We start from the raw sequence: 19,155 nt of genomic DNA, 5'->3' as shown, positions 1-19,155 counted from the left end.
TTATAAACTCGTTATAGCAGAGTCATCTTTTTTTCTGTAATTCTGGGGGTTTCTTAAGTAATATATCTGGAATCAGAATGCAGAATCTGAGTTTTTTTTCAGATTAAAACAAATAAATAGAAAAATGAAAGACTCTCCTGATGTACCACTACTCACAGATAAATTCAGCTAGGACATTCATAAATGCAACCCTGTGATAGAAACTTGGATTTGCCAGACAATAGCTCTGTTGCATTTCAATTGCAGATGGAATTGATCAATGCCAGCAGGGGCAACCTGGTGCACCAGGTATACCTGGACCTCCAGGGCAACATGGATTTCCAGGAGAGATGGGAGAGAAAGGTAATAATATTTAAAATGAAAGTGTGGTTGCTTTCTATTGCTTTGTACCCTGGGTCTTGGATATGTGGAGGTACTGAGCCAGTTAACTGGATCCAGAGAATTGGTACTTAACATTAGTTACGCTAACAGTTCATAGATGTGCAAGATGCTTCTTGGGTCTCTGGTGAATAAAAGAAGGATACTGTGTATTGAGTTGTGTGACACGAACTTCACTTACATTTCACTTCACTTAGGCATTGCTGGTAAGTGATAAAAGATGGGTGATTTCAGGAACGAAACAGTATCTGGGAATTAAAAAAGAGTTGAGTATAGACTAATTAAGCGTAAATTGAACTGTTCATGGCAATTTAAGATATGAATTCTGAGATGAAGAATTAAAGGGGAAGATGAGTTGGGAATAGAGATAGTTTATGAATCAGTACCTTGACTATAATTGAAACTAAAATTGCCACACCTGCAAGTAGTAATGTCAACTGTGTGGTTTAGCACTGTCAGCTAAATGGACATATACAAAAAATGAACGGCACTAATTTACATATCAGTTGATTCTTCCTAATCTCATTCTGCTCACTTCTTTTTAAAACTGTAAATTGCAGTGGCTGTGGAGTTTTTTCTTCTTCTACTTTAAACTTTTCATATCTTCTATACCCAGTGTATATTTCTCTTCTTTTTGATCCTCTTCAGCCTGGTTCCATCTAACCCTCCTATTAAATACTGTCTGTAGAATAATATATAAGTTGACTTTAATGCCGTTCCTTTAAAAGTTTTATAGGCTTGAATATCAGTTTGCTGATAAATTCTCTTTGAAGCATATAGTTAGAAATAACACATTTATTTATATTCCTTCAACATGAAGTGTATTAAATTGACATTTACCACTGGATTCCACCTGATTGCAGCTCTCTTAAATCTTGTCATTTTTATTCATTACTTTTTTTTTTTTTCTTCAGGTGAAAAAGGAGAAACCTGTACTTTATGTGATAAAGTAGGACCTCCTGGACTTCCAGGACCACAAGGACCACCAGGTCCAGCAGGTAAAAAAAATTAACTACCTGAGAATTAACTGCTAAGGCTAAAACCTAGAAATACAGTCTATATTATGTGATTAATTATTTTTTCTCCCACTAATAAAATTGCTTGTGAAACTAATGAAAAAAAGATAGAATATTCTTATTTTTGGCCTGATTCCTAATTCCCACTGAAATTGACAAGGAAGCAGAAATAGGCCACAGTGGAGTATCTTTGCAAACTGTAGACCGAATTGTGAAAGTGAAAAAAAGTGTGGGAAGCATTTGCCCTACATTCTCAGGCTTGGCAGTAGCTCATACATATGTTCCCAATCCTAGGATCAAATTGTGTGACCCAAAAGAAATGATTTGTCTGCTGCCATGTCAGAGAATTGCCACATGCAAACACTGATAATATTCTCAATGTTTTTTCCAGTAGTTGTGAAGAAAAAGGAACATGTTTTAGGTAGTTTGAAGATTGCAAAGTCTACATGATAGATCTAAGTTATAAGGTGAATTAATTCCAAAGTCAAATGCCTCATCAACTTGTGAGCTTGCGAATGCAGACACAGGGAGCACACGAGCACATGAATACAGACATCTTCACTGACTTTTTATTATATTAACTGGGGATAGAATTAAACAGTTTGTGAAGAATCACAAAGGCTTCACATACAATGATCTATTTTTAAACCATGTAATGAATAGAATTCTACTTTTCTGTCTCTGAAAAGGTTTTCCAGGACAATCAGGTTTCAAGGGTGACAGAGGCTTACCTGGACTTGATGGCCTTCCAGGGGTACCTGTAAGTAATGCCTTACCAGATATTGTGTGCTTATTTCCTGTTAGATGTGTGGTAAGAAAACATTCAGTATGATTGTGTAATAGTTCTGATTAAAAATAGACCAACACAGTGATATAATAAAATTAAAGAACTGGCTATACTTAGTAAAATAAACTAGGAAGCAGTATTGTCTAGCTATGAGATGAAAAAAGAGCTGTTGGAAATGGGTTATATTGCCATGCTTACCCATCAGATGAACTCAGCAGTGGAGCTGGGTAAAAAGTAGGATTTTGCATGAAACAGATGCAGGTCTGCCCTGAACCTTGTATAGCAAGGTATCTTTCCAGTAACTCTTCGTTTTGTGAACATAACATATTGAGAGAGAGATGCAGTGCCATCTAGTGTAATGTAAGCAGTTAGTCAATATTAGCAATCGGTATACTTTAGCAGTTTGTCTGAATTTTGGGAAATGTGTGCAGCATATTCTATGAAATCTAATTTTCAGATATTTAGCAGGGAAGCCAAGTGGTTTTCAAGAAATAAAGAAGGTCTGTGAAAGCATCCTGATAATGGGATCACTTGAAAATTATGTTGATGCAGCATAACACAGCTCTCACTAAGGCTGGATATCAGAAGCAGAAAAGCCTTAATTATAGCACATGCTTAAAATGACAACACAATCACTCCTAGATGAACACTGTACTAGCACAACTACATTTGATCTTGTCAGAGTTCACTTGAGTGTCCCTGCATACACCGTGGTAGGCTGCGAAGACTGACATTAGCACACATGTTCCTGTAGCATAATGTGGATTTTGACACCATAGAATCATAGACTCATGGAATCCTAGAATGGCTTGGGTCTGAAGGAACCTTAAAGACCACCTTGTTCCAACCCTCCTCCTGTGGACAAGGATGTCACCCACTAGGTCAGGTTGCCCAGGACCCCATCCAACCTGGCCTTGAACACTTCCAGGGATGGGGCATCCACAGCTTCTTTGGGCAAGCTGTGCCAGTGCCTCACCACCCTTGGAGTAAAGAATTTCCTCCTAACATCTAATCTAAACCTCTCCTCTTTTAGTTTAAAACTGTTCCTCTTGTCTTACCACTATCTGCCCATGTAAAAACTCACACTCCATCTATTTTATAAGCCTCTTTAAGTACTGGAAGGCCACAATGAGGTCTCCCTGGAGCCTTCTCTTTTTCAGACTAAATCCCCGGCTCCCTCAGCCTTTCTTCTCAGGAGAGGTGCTTGAGCCTTCCGATCATGGCCCTCCTCTGGACTCATTCCAACAAGTTCATGTCCTTGTTTTGGGAGTCCCAGAGCTGGATGCAGCACTCCAAGTGGCCTCATGAGGGCAAAGTAGAGGGAGACAATCACCTCCCTCAGCCTGCAGGTGACTCCTCTGTTGATGCAGCCCAGGATACAGGTGGCCTTCTGGGTTGCAGGCACACACTGCTGGCTTATGTAAAGCTTTTTGTCCACCCAAGAACTCCCAAGTCCTTTTCCAGAGGGCTGCTCTCAATGAGCTCTTCTCCCAGTCTGTACCCAGGTCTCGCATTGCCCCGACCCATGGGCCCACTTCTCAAGCTTGTCCAGGTCCCTTTGGATGGCATCCCTTCCTTCTGTTGTATCAACTGCACCACTCAGCTTGGTGTCATCTGAAAACTTGCTGAGGGTGCACTTGATCCCACTGTCTATGTTATTGATAAAGATCTTAAACAGCACTGGGCCCAAAACAAACCCCTGAGGGACCACACTTGTCACCAGCCTCCACCTGGATATTGAGCCATCGACTGCAACTCTTTGGGCATGGCCATCCAGACAATTCCTTATCCATCGAATGGTCCACCCTTCAAATTCATCTCTTTCCAATTTGGAGATGAAAATGTCATGGGGAACCATGCCAAAGGCCTTACAGAAGTCCAGGTAGATGACATCAGTCGGTCTTCCCTTGTGGACTGATGCAGTCACTGAATCATAGAAGGCCACTAGGTTGGTCAGGCACAATTTGCCCTTGGTGAAGTCATTCTGGCTGACTTGGATCACTTCCTTGTCCTGCATGTGCCTTGCCATTGCTTGCAGGAGGATCTTTTCCATGATCTTCCCAGGCACAGAGGTGAGGCTCACCAGTCTATAGTTCCCCAGGTCCGCCTGTCTACCCTTTTTAAAAATGGGAGTGATGTTTCCCTTTTTCCAGTCACCAGAGACTTCACCTTGACTGCCAGGACTTTTCAAATATGTTGAAGAGAGGCTTGGTAACTCCATCAGCCGGTTCCCTCAGGACCCTGGGATGCATGTCATCAGGCCCCATAGACTTGTGCCTGTTCAGTTTCATCAGGTGGTCTCAAACCTGCTCTTTACTTACAGTGGGAGGGACTTTGCACCCCCAGCCCTTGTCTGCATGTTCAGTGAAACAAAAGATGTGGGAAGCCTGACTGGCAGTGATGTCTGAGGCTAAGAGTACTCTGTTGAGTACCTCAGCCTTTTCCATGTCAGTTGTTACCAGTTCTCCCTTCTCATGTATCAGAGGAGGTACACTCTCCTTGGCCTTTCTTTTCTGACCGATGTACCTACAGAATCCCTACTTGTTATTCTTTGCCACTCTTGCCAAGTTCAGTTCCATTTGTGCCTCGGCTTTCCTGATCCCATCCCTACACATCTGAATGGGATCTGGACACAATTCCTAATGTAAGCAGAGTGACTTTGTCAGAGTCTTCCCAGCCTTTTTTTCCCCTAAAGCTGTTTTCTCCTTCCAGCTGAGCATTTCTGGCAACATAGCTTCTCAGTGGTGTTCATGTGTGCTAACTGTAACACACACTGGAATTATCCAAGCTCCCTCTACCACCAGCGGTGAGAGATAAGGCACCTTCAGAAGTTAGTCCAACCTACCTATATTAATTCCTTACTCAAGGAATCTATTTCTTGCCCTTGAGTATGAATAAAGCCTAGATGCTTTAATTTAGGCAACAAAAGTTAGCTGGGATGGATTCCATTCTCTGTGTTTCCACTTTGATAAACAGGATGGTATTACTCAGTGACCAAACTTACTACAATATTAATGGGTCCCTGAAAGAAGGAGTGGAGAAAAATAGGAAAGAGAATATATGAAAGAGACAAAAAATAAAAGACATCCTAACATATTTAAGCTTTCGTCATTTCCGGCATTTGTTCTCAGCACATTTTTGACACATCTTTACATTTTCCTTTTATTGCCTCTCAAGTTCTGATCATGTCTTTCATCAGATGAGGACTGGTTGTTCTCCTGAATATTTTTAAGCTTGCCTTGGTTGACAAAATTCAGACAGATGGTGATCCAGCGTACAGTTCAGTTTGGAAAAACTATTATATAGAGGCCATCTTTGCAAGCCTACATTGTTCCAATCCATTCCACAGCATCAGAGTCTGATTCAAGATCCACTAAAGCTAAAGGAACAGTGTTCTAGTTCAGGTTTAAGTGGAAGGTACACTTAAACCATAAGCAGTGAACGTTGGCTGTGAAGTTTGTGCATTACTATCCTAGTCCTGATCCACCTGAAAATAGAGTAAACATTCCAATGAAAAAAGTTCATACAAGTTCTAAATATGTAGGGAAAAACTGGAATTCTGGATATCCTGTAGGTGTATTGTTATATAAAGGACTGCTTCCCTGGAAAGCTTACAAAGCTTCCTCTGAACATGTGTATAGTATTCTATGCAGCAAGAGACAGTGGATGTTAATGGCACAAAATCAATGAATGTTGGTAATGATGTGAAATGTATACTTTAATCAGCTAAATGTCATAAATAAACTACACGGGGAGCTTTCAGTCTTCAGTTAGTGTTAGCTCTTGTGCAAATAACACTTGAATTTTATATAAGACAATGAATTGAATTTAATAGGCAGTCTATGTATTTAGTGAATGTTTCAGTTGATTTTAAAGTTTCTGAAAGAAGCAAAATCAGGAGTTTTGGACTTGTATAGGCAGTTTAAACCTGTGAGTTTGGCTATGCTTTTCTTTGCATAATGGAAGCATGCTCTTTTCCTGTATTAGTACTATTTCTAGTATTGTAAAGTATCCTGGAAATGTAGGATGCAACCTTTGTTGCATTTTTGTCATAGAAATAGGGTCCACAGTGTTACAGAGTACGACTTCGGGGGCAGACATGTTAGCTCTGACAGGGCTTTTTCAAAAAGCCTAGATTACCTTGATGATAATATAATGTAAATATATGTAACTGAAGTTCAGTGTGTAGTATATTGAAAATTCAGAGTAGATTTTTGGTGCCAAGACCTGCAGCTGTTGTGTAAATAGTGAAGGTTTATATTCACCATCTAAAATGACATACCTTTGGTATGATACAATGACAGCGTGGTCAAGAAAGAGAAGTTTGCACTAATTCCTTATTTACACTGCTATATCCTGGAAACAACTCTCATTTGACCTCCTTGGTTGAAAACTTAATGGTTTATTTGATTTGGGTCTACTTTTTAATTTCCGAAGATCTGGGTTTTTTTGTTTGTTTGTTTTTGTTTTTTTAATCAGTTGAAAGGTTGATAGGGCAAGTGATAACATTTCAATTTATGAAATTTCAGGGGCCCCCAGGTGCTCCAGGACTTATCGGCCACCCTGGGGCAAAAGGAGAACCAGGAGATTTTTCTTATGATTCAATCCTGAAAGGTGAAAAGGGAGATCCTGGTTTCCCAGGACAACCAGGTATTCCTGGAAGAGAAGGAACACCAGGAAAAGATGGATTGCCAGGTCCACAGGGTCCAAAAGGAGCATCGGTATGTGTTATTTCTTTATGTTTGCACTGTCCTGCTGAATGTTTCTGTATTTTTACGTATTGTCCTACACTTGCTTTATGTTTATTGGCCTCATTCATTGTTCCACTTTTTTTTTTTTTTTTTTTTTACCTAGTTCATTCCTCCTCAGAAGAGGACTCTGGTTTCTCTAGAACTAGTGAAGACTAGGGTCTTTCAACAACAGAGTATTTCAGTTTGATTTTGAATTCTCTCTGAACATGTCATGCAAATAAGTGATCCAACTCAGACGTATTCAGATTACAAGGCTTGCTGCTTTCAGGACTACAGCAAGGTTACTTCCCCCACATTGTGGGTGTGGACAATATTTTTTTTTCATTTCTCCCTTTCTCAAAGTTTTATAATGAGAACTGGTATGGATGATTTAACTCATATCTGAAGATGATTGAAGGAATGCAGTTGTCCAAGCAGAGATAATTAAGATGAGGTTCAACTCTGTTCTAGCAGACTTATCTTCTTGTGGAAACTAATGTTTCAAAGTCTTGCCCTGTTAGTGGGTTCAGCTGATGTGGATGTGGAGCTGGATCTGGAGCTCAGATTTGCTCCCAGATCCACAACTGGGAAAATAGCCTAAATGATCCAGTTACCTGCATTGCACATTAGGTATGATTTCCATGTACTTTTCTACGTGCAACACAGTTCTACTTCCATTGAATTCAGTGATAAAGGTGTTACAAGTAGGTACCCTGTGCCAAATCCAAGTTACAATGTATTCACACAGATGGGAGGATGTGTTCTGTCTTGCCAATCATGCAAGAAGTACATATATACTGTCTACAAATTAGGGTACAGCTGGCTTGAAAGGAGAACGTGGTCCCCCTGGCCAACCTGGATTCCCTGGAGTACGTGGTGAAAGAGGTTTTCCTGGCCCTCCTGGGATAGGCACTGCAGGGTTACCTGGTGACAAAGGAGACAGAGGCTTTGCTGGAACCCCAGGTTTACCAGGCCTTCCAGGTAATGCTATAGTATGCATTCTTTTTTAAGTCTCCTTTAAAGTGTCCTTTAAGGTGTTTCTAACTGGAAATCAACTTAGGGGATCACTGGAATTTAATATGGAAAGAAAAAGACTAATTTAGATCAGTGTTTACTTTCAGCAGTTTACTTGCACATCTTTGAAGGCATTTTTCTTTCTTTTTTTTCTATCAGGCCAAACAGGATGGTTTAAAGTTATCTTAAACCTAGTTCATTGTAGTTTTCTATGGATATTCTATAAAAAAACTTCATAAAAAGTCAGTTTTAATGGTGTGGAGGGTCTAACACTGCTGGCAAGGTGAATGAAACTCCTCTGTTTAATTTCATCAGTTTGGACTTAATACATCTTTACATTCATAGGGACAAAGGGTGAAGCAGGACGAACTATACCGCTCCCTGGACCTCCTGGGGCAGATGGCCTTCCTGGGCCACCTGGTTTCCCTGGACCCCAAGGTACAGTGTTCTGTTAATCTTTCTCTGATCATCTTAATGTTTCTGTTTCCCAGAAGTTAACATTGGTATTAACTTTTGTCTTGTTTTCACTCGCAAAGGTGACAAAGGGAATCCTGGGCTTCCAGGGATACCTGGCCTGCCAGGAGAAAAAGGTGCTGTTGGACAGCCAGGTATAGGGTTCCCTGGACCTCCGGGACCCAAAGGTAAGATAAAGTTATCCATCTAACAGAGCTGGTGTAACTGAAGTGTGGATGGAGGACTGCACTGTCATCCAGCCATGGCTGCACGAGGAGATCTGCAAGGTGTAGCAGAAGAACTTCCCTCGTGAAAGTCCACAGACACCACGATGAGGATACTTTCAAGGCACACCTGCTTTGTGCAGTCATGTGGTGCAGATACAGGCAATGCTACTGCCAGAACAGAAAGTGATATAGTGCATCCTGTGTTGCAGCAACTGAGGTTGCTGATAGATGAGATGGCCTTGCTGAAAGATGATTTAGGTTGGTGAAAGGTGATTTAGGTTGCTGAAAGATGATTTAGGTTGGTCAAAAAAACATGTTAACATAAGTATGACATTTTTGTACCAGAGCTCACAGGTCTGTGGTGTCCCAGGTGGATGGGAGTGTTTGGTCAAAATACCAGCAGATTCAGTAAAAGTTTAGGCTTCCCCACATGGCCATTGTCAGGGTGTACACATAGTTTAGAGTCTATAAGATCATACTCTTGTTTCAGATTTTTGAGAGATGTATTTTGTAATGCTAATGCTACTCATTCTGGACTAGATGACTGAGCTTTCAGCAGCCACTTCAACCGCCATTCTCTCTCTCTCACACACCATGAACTGAGAGGGTCAGATAGACTTTTAAAAAGAAAAGGGAAATCTTTACCTGTGAACACCTCTAGTTCTTCCAAATCTGACATGACACAAACCTGAACAGAAAAGTTCCATGGCATCTAGAAAAGGATTGCTAAATGCCAGCAAAAAAGGAACGACATATCCAAAGCTTTTTTTTCCAAGACTCTTCCTTGAATGCAGCTCTGACCCGTGACTTTCCAGGGGCTTAGCCTGAAAGCTGGATTTCCTACTCTTTGAGATCTTTGTGAAAGGAACTTCATCTCAGTTTAGTGAGCGTTATCTTTAAGTGATCTGCAGAATGTTGGCCATCTTCTTTCCTCCATTCCTGAGGGATGTTCCTTGGGCCTGCTGTGGTACAGGAACATGTGTGACCCTCAGGGAGATGTGTAGGACGTGTCACATTACATATACTGTACAAAAAGTGTTGATTCACCAAGATGGCTTTTGTTCTGCATCCCTCAGTCTTATGCCTCACACATTTAGTTACCCTCTCTGAAGAAGACTCTGGAAACACATCTTTGCAGGTAGAATATTTCTCAATGATGTGAACCCACAAGGCTATTAATTAAAGAGCAGTCACTCCATATTTGTTCCTTTTGGGTTTGAAGCTCAATGCTTAAATCTCTGTTGAGAACACTGACATTTGAGAGCTGCCATTTTTTTCTCTAGAAATTTGATAAAAGAGACTACACAGACCTTTTTGAACATGTTCCTCCAAGGATGTGAACAGTTCAGTTAGAGGTTTGAAGAAATGACAGGGGACATTTACAGGGACAGACAGCAATGATGTAAGTTTTGTTTTGTTTTGTTTTGTAGGTTTTCAAGGTCAGCCTGGCTCACCTGGTCTACCAGGGACTCCAGGAACCCCTGGCCTGGATGGTTTGCCAGGTACACCAGGTTTACAAGGTCAAAAAGTAAGTATCTGCTGCTGATACTGTTTTCTGTGACTTCATGTTAACAGGAATCTGAGAATCTGGGAAAAGATTCTGCTTTTTTCAAAAACTGCCCTTCATCTTATGTTTCCCACTGTATATGCAAAGGGACAAAGTAGATGAATGCTTTATGTTAACTCTGAATGGCTAATGTATGTGCAGCGTTCTTTCTGAGTGATTCCCAATCTGTTGTGTTTCTGTGGCTAGGGTGAACCTGGTGTGGGTCTCCCTGGCCCTAAAGGATTACCAGGCCCCCCAGGCCCAGCTGGCATCCCTGGAGAAAAGGGAAATCCAGGACTGCCTGGTTTACGTGGTGAGCAAGGATTCCCGGGCATACCTGGACAGCAAGGATTCAGAGGTAACATTGCTGAAAAAATAAAGATACACCTCTGTATTTATATTTCTTTTTTATAGTTTCTCCGCTGCAGAGGCAACAAAAAGCCTATTCACCATTTAAGTCCTACTGATAACTCAGGGCATTCTCTTTTCTCCTTTCCCTCTCCTCCCTTTCGCCTACCTCTACTGCTAGTAAATGGCAAGCAGCGAAAAACAACGGTTCCCCCAAGCCCAGGCAGAAGGTATTAGAGGCTGAAATGAGGTTTTGTTGGCCAGATATTTCCTAAGCATCTGTCTAGCATCTTTTGGAAACAAGATCTCAAAGACTCTTGTCTCTGTCTCCCCACAGGTGACCCCGGCCTCCCGGGACTGCAAGGCTTGCCAGGCCCCCCAGGTGCACCAGGGCTGGGCCCACAGGGATCGCCAGGGCCTGCTGGACAGCCAGGACCCCAGGGACCACCAGGTGAGAGAAAAATGCTCCCATGCTGGTGCTTGGAAGTGGATTTTTTGGCATAAACAGATGTTGGTGTTCATAAATTGCTCGTGACCTGCTTTGTGGGTGGGGTGCAGGAAGCATGGCAGCGTACCTCATCCATCTGGTCCAAACACAAGGCAAGGGCAGAGAAAATATCTGCCATTTTGTTCAGTTTCCTCAGGTTATTGTGGGTAATATGTACAGGATCGAGTCTGCACACAGGAAATGAGGAATATTTCTGCTCTCTTGACGTTACAAGAGAAACTGTCTTTGAGTCTTCTGCCACGTAATTTCTGAACCATGGGAGGACATTTTGGGGTATGCTTGTTAACTGTGTTTCCTTTGTTCTGCTAGGAACTAATTCTGTATCTTCTCTTTTTCCTAGGATTTCCTGGAATAAAAGGAGAAAGGGGCTTCCCTGGTATCCCGGGTCTAGATATGCCAGGACCAAAAGGCGATAAAGGTAGCCAGGGCCAGCCTGGAGTACCAGGGTCTGTGGGGTTACCTGGCCTGCCGGGTCCACAAGGGTCTGTTGGACTGAAAGGATCAGAAGGTAAACATGCTTACTGCTGGGAAAGTAATCTCCTTCCTTGGAAATTGGCATCTTTGACAGCTGTTTTATTAAGTCCTGGTAGCATGCCCCTTCACTCAATCAGGAATTGATCCTTCAAGGAACCTGAGCTTGAGGAAAACACATGGGCTGCTATCAGCAAAGCCACTCTGTGCATGTATAGCTTTAAACTCATACTGGAGTCTTTTGGTGGATCAAATCCAGCTATATGCAGGAACTAGGCTTTAACCTGTAGTAATGGAAGATGATTATTCTGTGTAGTTTCAGTGATAGAGTGTGGTTTTAATAATGCCTTTGTTAGTGACAGCATTGTTTACTGTAGTTGCAAGTTTTAAGAATCTGTCAAAAACCTATTACAAACCATGTTTTATTCTGTATTTCCTAACACAATTTTTACAGTTGTTTTCTCTGTCAGGCTATTTAGATTAGATCATCCTCTTTATCCCTTTTTTCCTTAAGTAGTGCAATTCCTGATATAATTGGGAGCAAAACATTCTACTTCTCATACTTCTTTACACCGCTTTCTTTATTTATGTTATTCACTCTACCACTTCGGTTTCAGGAGCCAAAGGAGAAATGGGAGTTATGGGAACTCCGGGACTGCCAGGGACTCCTGGACCAGTTGGAGATCGAGGGTTGCCTGGTGAAAAAGGTAAGGCAGGGACTTTCTTAAATTCTTCTCATACGTTTTAAAATTGACGTTTTTGCCAACTGAAGACAAGTCTGGAAATAACCAAATATAGAGAGTATGCTTGGCCTAAAGGATGTTTTATGTCAAATAACTTCCCTCTAAGTTAGAAATAATGTAATCTAGAAAGCCGTATCCTAGGAGCAGTCGTATTTGGGCACTGAGCCAGGAGTTTTGGTCTGTTCTTCAACAACATAAGGGTTGGCTGGTTGAGAGCATGCTATAGATATTACTCCAAGAGAAACACTTTGTTTGAAGTTATAAATAGCCAGCAGGAAGGACTTAATTAAATCCTTCAAACAGTGCTCTATATTTAAACTCTTCAACTCATATTCCTATTGTTTTGAGAGGGTCTCAAGCTAATGTCTGTGAAGCAGGTAAACTTTTAAACTTTTAAACTTTTAAAAGATAAAAAAGATTAAAACTTTTAAAAGATACCAACTTTTTCGATAGTTATTATGAAGTCCTGGTATAGAAAAATCTGCATATGAGATAAAAGATGTGGGTATTCAAGAGCATGGTAGCCCATGCCCAAAATTTAATAAATAGCTAACTTAATTTGTTCTTGTCTACTAAATCTTTTTGCAAAGTTTTATATGCCTCTGTAACATTCTGTGCTATTCCTTTATAGGTAGCCCAGGTTTCAAAGGGGTAGTTGGACCACAGGGTGATCCAGGCGTCAAAGGGGATAAAGGTGAAGCTGGTCTCCCAGGAGTACCTGGAAGCATGGATACCATGGACATGGTTAGTCTCAAAGGCCAAAAGGGAGATCCAGGAGAAAAAGGTAACTTTAATCTCTAACTAAAGTTAGAGCAACAGTACTTGGAGTTCTGTTGCATCTTAGTTTAGACATCAAGTTTTAAAACAAGATTAAAGAACTTTACACAACAAAAGCAGATATTTTTCTAGCATCCTCCAACTCCATAGAAACAAAGATCAATCACAGACTTAAAAGGTTTTGGTTGGATGGAAAAGGCTCAATTTGCTATTATAAAATCAGTTTTTACCTCGTTTCTCAGAAGACTCTCTGAAAAGAAAAAAAAAAAAAAACACCTTAAAATTAGAAACTAAAGCTTGCTAGAAGAGTAAAGCTTTCTTTCATGTAAAAAATATAGATTTCACTGTTTTCACCATGAAGACCAACTGATTCTGTAAGAAAAAGTGATCAGCCTTTTTTGGCGTACAAATGTTTCTTTGGGACCTGAGGAAGTTTCAGGAAAGACACATGTGAATGCCACTGATATTGAAAGATTACCTTACATCAGACTGGAAACACCTGGAAATATACAGGAGAAAAGCAATCAGCTTTCTATTTAGAAATTTTAAAAATTATATTTTATATATTTAAAAATATATTTTATATATTTAAAAATATATTTTATATATTTTATTATTTGTCCTTTTTATTATGATATACCTTTTATTAAAAATCCCCATAAGAGATTTTGATAAATAACTATTTTTATTTTATTTTGATAAATAAATGGTAACTGTTTTTTGTTAAAATAGAAGTGTAGAGCTGGAAGGGAGCTACTGGGATCATGTAGTCTGCCATTTCCCTCAACCAAATCCTTCAGCCTTTCCTTGTATATTGTGTTTTCTGAAATAATTATCATCCTTCTTACCCCTTCTGAATTCTCCCCAATTTGGCTGCATCCTTGCTACATTGCACTGTGCTGAAATAACTGAAGGACTCAGGCCCTGCTGGAATGAAATTTACCAGGGTTATGGACTGAGAGGAAGGGCAGGAGCAAGTGTGGAGTACACCTGCCTCTAGGCTGAGATGCAGCTTCTGACCACACTTGTGAATTTGTTGAAGCTCTCAGCCTGTAAGAATTCCATCTAGATTCCTTTCTCTCATTTGTGTCTGATCTTGATGTGGTGGTATGAAAAGCCTTAAAACAAGGCTACATAGGTTGTTTTTCATTACCTCCTTTTCTGCTATTGATCTATAGGTTGGCTGGTTGATAGTTTTATTACCTTTCCAGAAATCAAAATCAGGCACAGTAGTTACATGCATATAAAGAAGCCTGTGCTGATAGGTTCAACTGGTTAATTTCTTTTGTTTCTAACTTCTTCACCCCTCCAGCACTAATAATGCGCGCTTCCAAATTTGTATGTTCTACCTTTTCCTGACCCCACACAGTCTGCAGATTAGCCTGGCTCATGCAGCATGGAAGGGTAGACTCCAAACAGACCCCAGACTGCAACTTTCTGCTATTGTTTGTCTCATCCTCTTTAACCCAGAGATAACTAGTACCAGTAGAGAAAAAATAATCTAGTTATATTCCGTAACTTTCCTCATCGGTTTGCTGCCTTCATCTCTCTAGTTATGAATATCACAGTAATGTTTTAAAAAACTTGTAACATACAAGCAAAAAATACAGTATTTTAATGAAAGATTGTCGGTAATGTTTAATAAAAAAGGTTGGGTTTGGACATCTTGAGATTTTTTTTAATAAATCCTCTTACTTAAAAGCATTCAGCTACCTATCTTCAGTAATGTATTGTCCAGCATCTAGATACAACACTAACAAAAAGGATTATAACCAAAAAGCTTGAACATTGCGGTTGGAGAAGAGGCATGCTGCAGAATAAGAGATGGAGCCTTCTGGAATGATGAAGTTGCTTTAATATTAAATAGAACTGAGGAAACAGAAAATTTCTGCCTGTGAACTGGTGGCTTGCATTTACCTACATAGACAGCAGAACAGTCAAATCAATCATTTTTGTTAACACCTGATATTGTCTGGCACTTCAGAAATAACTCATTAATCTAACTCAAAGATAAGTGTTCATTTGCAAAACACTGAGTTTGTTTTAAAAATATAATTTGTCTTGTAATCTGTGCAGACACCTGCAACATTTTATCAGTTTGTAGCCTTCCTTCAATGCCGGCTTGAGTGGAGGGTTGTTGCGCAAGTTTGACTCTGCCCCACAATGTAGGAAGCTTGAATTCAGCCATTCCCTTGTTCAGCAGAGAGAGGCAACAGAGATAAATAAAGTAATTAGAAGGATCGTTACATGGCATTACAGTAAATTTTGGTAAAACTGATCAGTGGTTTTTTTCTTGTTGTCCAGGGGACCATGGACCAACAGGAGAAAAAGGGCTACGTGGAGAGTATGGAGAACCAGGAATTCCAGGAAAGGATGGTGAACCTGGTACTCCAGGACATCCAGGTATGTCTGAAGCTGGCAAAAGGAGATAGTGTTAATCAGGTATTTTAAACCACAGTAACTATCTGGACTCTTAATTTCTCTGCTGTCTCTAGGACCAAAAGGTGATCAGGGCCCCCCAGGGTACCCAGGAGATCCAGGAATTCCAGGACAAAAAGGATCAGTTGGTGAAATGGGTTTGCCAGGTACTGATTGCTGCGATTTTTTATTATTTTTTTTTCTTCAAGTTAATCTGGATCATTGTGAGAGGCCTATCTAGAATATTAGGTGGTGTTGATCTAATAAATGATTGCAGTATTTGCAGTGCCTGAACTGTAGGCTTTGGGAACATTGCTTTTTCAATCTTATTATGATATACAAATAATTCACGTTAAATAGCTTCCTAACTTTCTACATGTGAGTCCTTTAGCCAAATGTAAAATGGTTATTTGTGCACCTCAAAGAAAGGACAAATGTCAGATTTGTGTTTTTGTTGCAGGCAGGCAGTTTTTCAAGTGATATCTTGCTGTCTGGCTGTCTCTGTCTTTGTCTCTGCCTCTGCCTCTGCTAGAGTGTGAAATCCTTTAGGCTTCTTGTGTATTTTCCCCCTTCTAAAAAGCTCTGTGAGTTCCAGTGCATTGCACATTATTGACAAACTGTAGTGCTCTGGGAAGAGTGTTGCTGTGGAGGGGAATGGAGAAGAACCTATATCTCAATAAGGGAACTTTGTCTCCATTCAGATGGCCTTGTGCCTAATGTATTTAGGAAATCAAAGACAGAAGACTGAAGTGGGGGTGGGGACCAGAAAAAACTGTTACAGCAGAGTTCCTTTGTCACTGCTTGTCTTGTTAGACACTAATGAAATCAACATAAACTTTTAGTTAAATAGTATTTTTAGCAACGGTTCTGCTTACTATTAATCCAAGATTATAACCTTCTTTTATCAGGAGAGCTTATCTTCCCATAAAAAGACCCCTTTAGATGGTGAATCTCTAAAGTGAATTTATTAGCTATTGTAGTGAGTTGTATTGTTTTTCTAGCTCTAAGTAGCTAAGGCAACCCTGAAAAATCCTTGGCAACACTGCTAAGGTGCCACCAGCTCTGAAACACACGTTTTTCCTTTTCTTTTACTAGGAACACCTGGAGAAAAGGGTCTGCCTGGAGTACCAGGTTCACCAGGCACACCAGGGTTCCCTGGGCAAAAAGGTGAAAAAGGAGACAAAGGAGCAGCAGGTTTTCCTGGAATTGGCTTTCCAGGGTCTCCTGGTGAGAAGGTATTTACACCCCTAGGGATTTAATTGTCTTGTCTCTCCTGAGTACCTTATCTGAAAAGATGCCTTTGGCCTTTAAGCTATATAAGTTATATTTTCTATTATGCTCATTTAAATACTTGATGAGAAATTTGAATGGTGTGTATATGCACAGGTTTAGATGCATTCTGTTTGGTGGGACCATTGCGTTCAGCATTCTCATTTATTCTGTCTCTTCAGCATATACTAAATTTACATTGCTAGAAATGTGTGGGAGGGGAAGAACTTTTAAAAACATTAAGGAAATAAAGTGAAAAGGGCTTCTTGCAAACAGAGTAAATAGGTGTACTGAAATACAGTAAATACATGTTTAAGATATCGCTTTTTTCAGCTTCACAATAAAATGCTCAGATATGACTGAAAAGACAACTTATTAATACTGTGTGTAAAGTTGATTTCACTTCTAATAGTATTCTGATAGGATTCTCGTTTGTTTCACATTGCTTTTCCTAGTTATACAGTGACACTAATCCTGAATTTATAAGTAAAAATAAAACTTAGTAACTTGGTAGCAAATTTACTGAAGATTTAGAAAAGAATTTTTTGAAGATGATTAAGTGTAGTAAGTTATGAGGCTAATTTGGAAAAGCCTTTGTAAAATCTATTACAAAGATGCAGAGAAGACTGCTCATTTTCATATGTAGTTATTAAGCAATTGGTAAAAAGTCAATATTTCTGATAATGCTAAATTTAATCTTAAATTATTTTGTTTCTAAATGGAAAAAGAGTGAAATTCTTTATAAGTCCAAAAGATAAGAGGGGGTTACATATACCATTTGCAAATAGTAAAAGGTGTTTCAGAATTAATGTGTGGATTTTATAAAGTGTGCTGCTTCTTCTAGGGAGAACCTGGAAGAACGGGTAGTCCAGGTTTATCTGGAGACAAGGGTGAAAAGGGTAATATAGGAATGCCAGGAATACCGGGTGCCCCAGGTCCCAAAGGATCTCCTGGCATGGCAGGATTTCCAGGCAAGTGTTCTTGAGTTAATACAACAGAAAATGCAGTGCAAAAGTTATTGTCAAACTTACAGGTTCATATGGTGGATATTTCTGATGTCTTCTTGCTTTCTTTAGGGAGCCCTGGCCGCCATGGAGAAAAGGGTGAAAAAGGACTTCCTGGCTTAAGTGGCATCCCAGGTTTAAAAGGAGAACCAGGTACAAAAGACATATAAAATACTAAATGCTACTTAAAGTATTGTTTATCTCCAAGCAATATCTCAAAGAAATAACATGGTCTACTCCCTTCATTCTGGCTCAGATGTTTCCTCTTACATTTGTTCATTCCATAAGTGAACAAAACACTATGCTGTTTCCCAGGTAAATCTGAGTCAGTGTAGTATAGGGATAGTACTTCTTTTGCACTGTTAGTCGAAGAGATATTACTACCTTCCACAAGACTGGTTATTACTATAGCAATTAGTTTTATTGTTTTTGAGTGTTGGTTTAAAGTTGGTCCATGGGCTTAAACCTGAATCACCACATTGAGCATCATTGCACAGATGTTAGAGTAGTTCCATTGTTGTCAGGACTATAACAACATTTTTGAACATGGAACCTCGTGTTCTTAGTTTACTGGCTGCAGGATACATCATCTCACTGGACATGGACCATGCTATTCACAACTATTTGCAGGAGTCTCTATGCTCTAAACTCACTGAGATCTGTGATAATTAACTATAAGAAAATCTGTAGTACTTGAGCCCTGTCTCACGCTAATTTAATTCAGAACTAAGCTCAGAGAGAAGTCACACTGCAGTCATTATGCAATAAATATTTGGTCTTTGTGGGAGCAGAAGAATAAGTTAAGCTTTTTATTAGAGAAAAGAAATGTCTAAAAAAAAAAGTGATGATTCATAGTTGCAATGAATATGGTGATGATTTTTCAGGTGAACCTGGTGTTCCGGGTCCTGCTGGTTCCATTGGTCAGAAGGGTGAACCAGGTTATGATGGGATTCCAGGTGCTGCTGGTGCAAAGGGTGAACAAGGTACTGTGACTGTCACTTTACATTGATGTGGTACAAAAATGCACAGACAGACTACACAAGAGCAGCTGGGAGAAGGGCGTGCTGGTTTTGAGATACTTTAGACTGGAACTTTTACAAAATGAAGTTAGTACAGTGTCTTGCAAACTATGGACTATCATCCGTCTTTATAAAGTGGATGATATAGATAAGTAACTGTTTAATCAGTGTAATCATGAAAGAATTTCTTTCACAAAAGCTGGTAATATTTTAAAGAAAATATATGTTTTGGAATTAGTTTCATTTCGCAAGTTAGCTGGGAAATAATAGCTTGTCTTTCCTCAGTGTAGGATTTTCAATCATGAAGTACCCATTGTACTAGAAGCATTACCAATATGTAACAAAGACAGTCTCTGCCCTGAAGAACTTTTTTCTAAACCACTTAGATTTTATATTTGCTGAATGGAGTTTTGTTTGTTACAGTTTATATGTAACTGCAGTTCTGTC

General features: G+C 39.8%; 1 protein-coding gene across 3 annotated transcripts in view; it reads left to right on the top strand.

The window, feature by feature from the left end:
* The window catches only part of COL4A1 (collagen type IV alpha 1 chain), a 131,835-nt gene that overhangs the window by 92,792 nt on the left and 19,888 nt on the right, over window positions 1–19,155 (top strand). For 2 of the 3 annotated variants that reach the window (XM_083836235.1, XM_083836236.1), the window contains exons 22-40: window positions 247–342; window positions 1,293–1,376; window positions 2,084–2,154; window positions 6,711–6,902; window positions 7,724–7,892; window positions 8,271–8,363; window positions 8,462–8,566; window positions 10,036–10,133; window positions 10,359–10,509; window positions 10,837–10,950; window positions 11,348–11,515; window positions 12,096–12,185; window positions 12,853–13,005; window positions 15,303–15,401; window positions 15,494–15,583; window positions 16,512–16,651; window positions 17,530–17,656; window positions 17,762–17,842; window positions 18,574–18,672. In XM_083836235.1, the coding sequence (XP_083692361.1) occupies window positions 247–342; window positions 1,293–1,376; window positions 2,084–2,154; window positions 6,711–6,902; window positions 7,724–7,892; window positions 8,271–8,363; window positions 8,462–8,566; window positions 10,036–10,133; window positions 10,359–10,509; window positions 10,837–10,950; window positions 11,348–11,515; window positions 12,096–12,185; window positions 12,853–13,005; window positions 15,303–15,401; window positions 15,494–15,583; window positions 16,512–16,651; window positions 17,530–17,656; window positions 17,762–17,842; window positions 18,574–18,672 (2,220 nt within the window). Of the gene's footprint in view, window positions 1–246; window positions 343–1,292; window positions 1,377–2,083; window positions 2,155–6,710; window positions 6,903–7,723; window positions 7,893–8,270; window positions 8,364–8,461; window positions 8,567–10,035; window positions 10,134–10,358; window positions 10,510–10,836; window positions 10,951–11,347; window positions 11,516–12,095; window positions 12,186–12,852; window positions 13,006–15,302; window positions 15,402–15,493; window positions 15,584–16,511; window positions 16,652–17,529; window positions 17,661–17,761; window positions 17,843–18,573; window positions 18,673–19,155 lie in introns of all 3 variants that reach the window. The other variant, XM_083836234.1, reaches the window with a different exon arrangement.

The sequence above is a fragment of the Anser anser genome (genome assembly GCF_964211835.1).
Source record: "Anser anser genome assembly, chromosome: 1".
Lineage (NCBI taxonomy): Eukaryota > Metazoa > Chordata > Aves > Anseriformes > Anatidae > Anser > Anser anser.
This window is presented reverse-complemented; position numbering and strand designations above follow the sequence as displayed.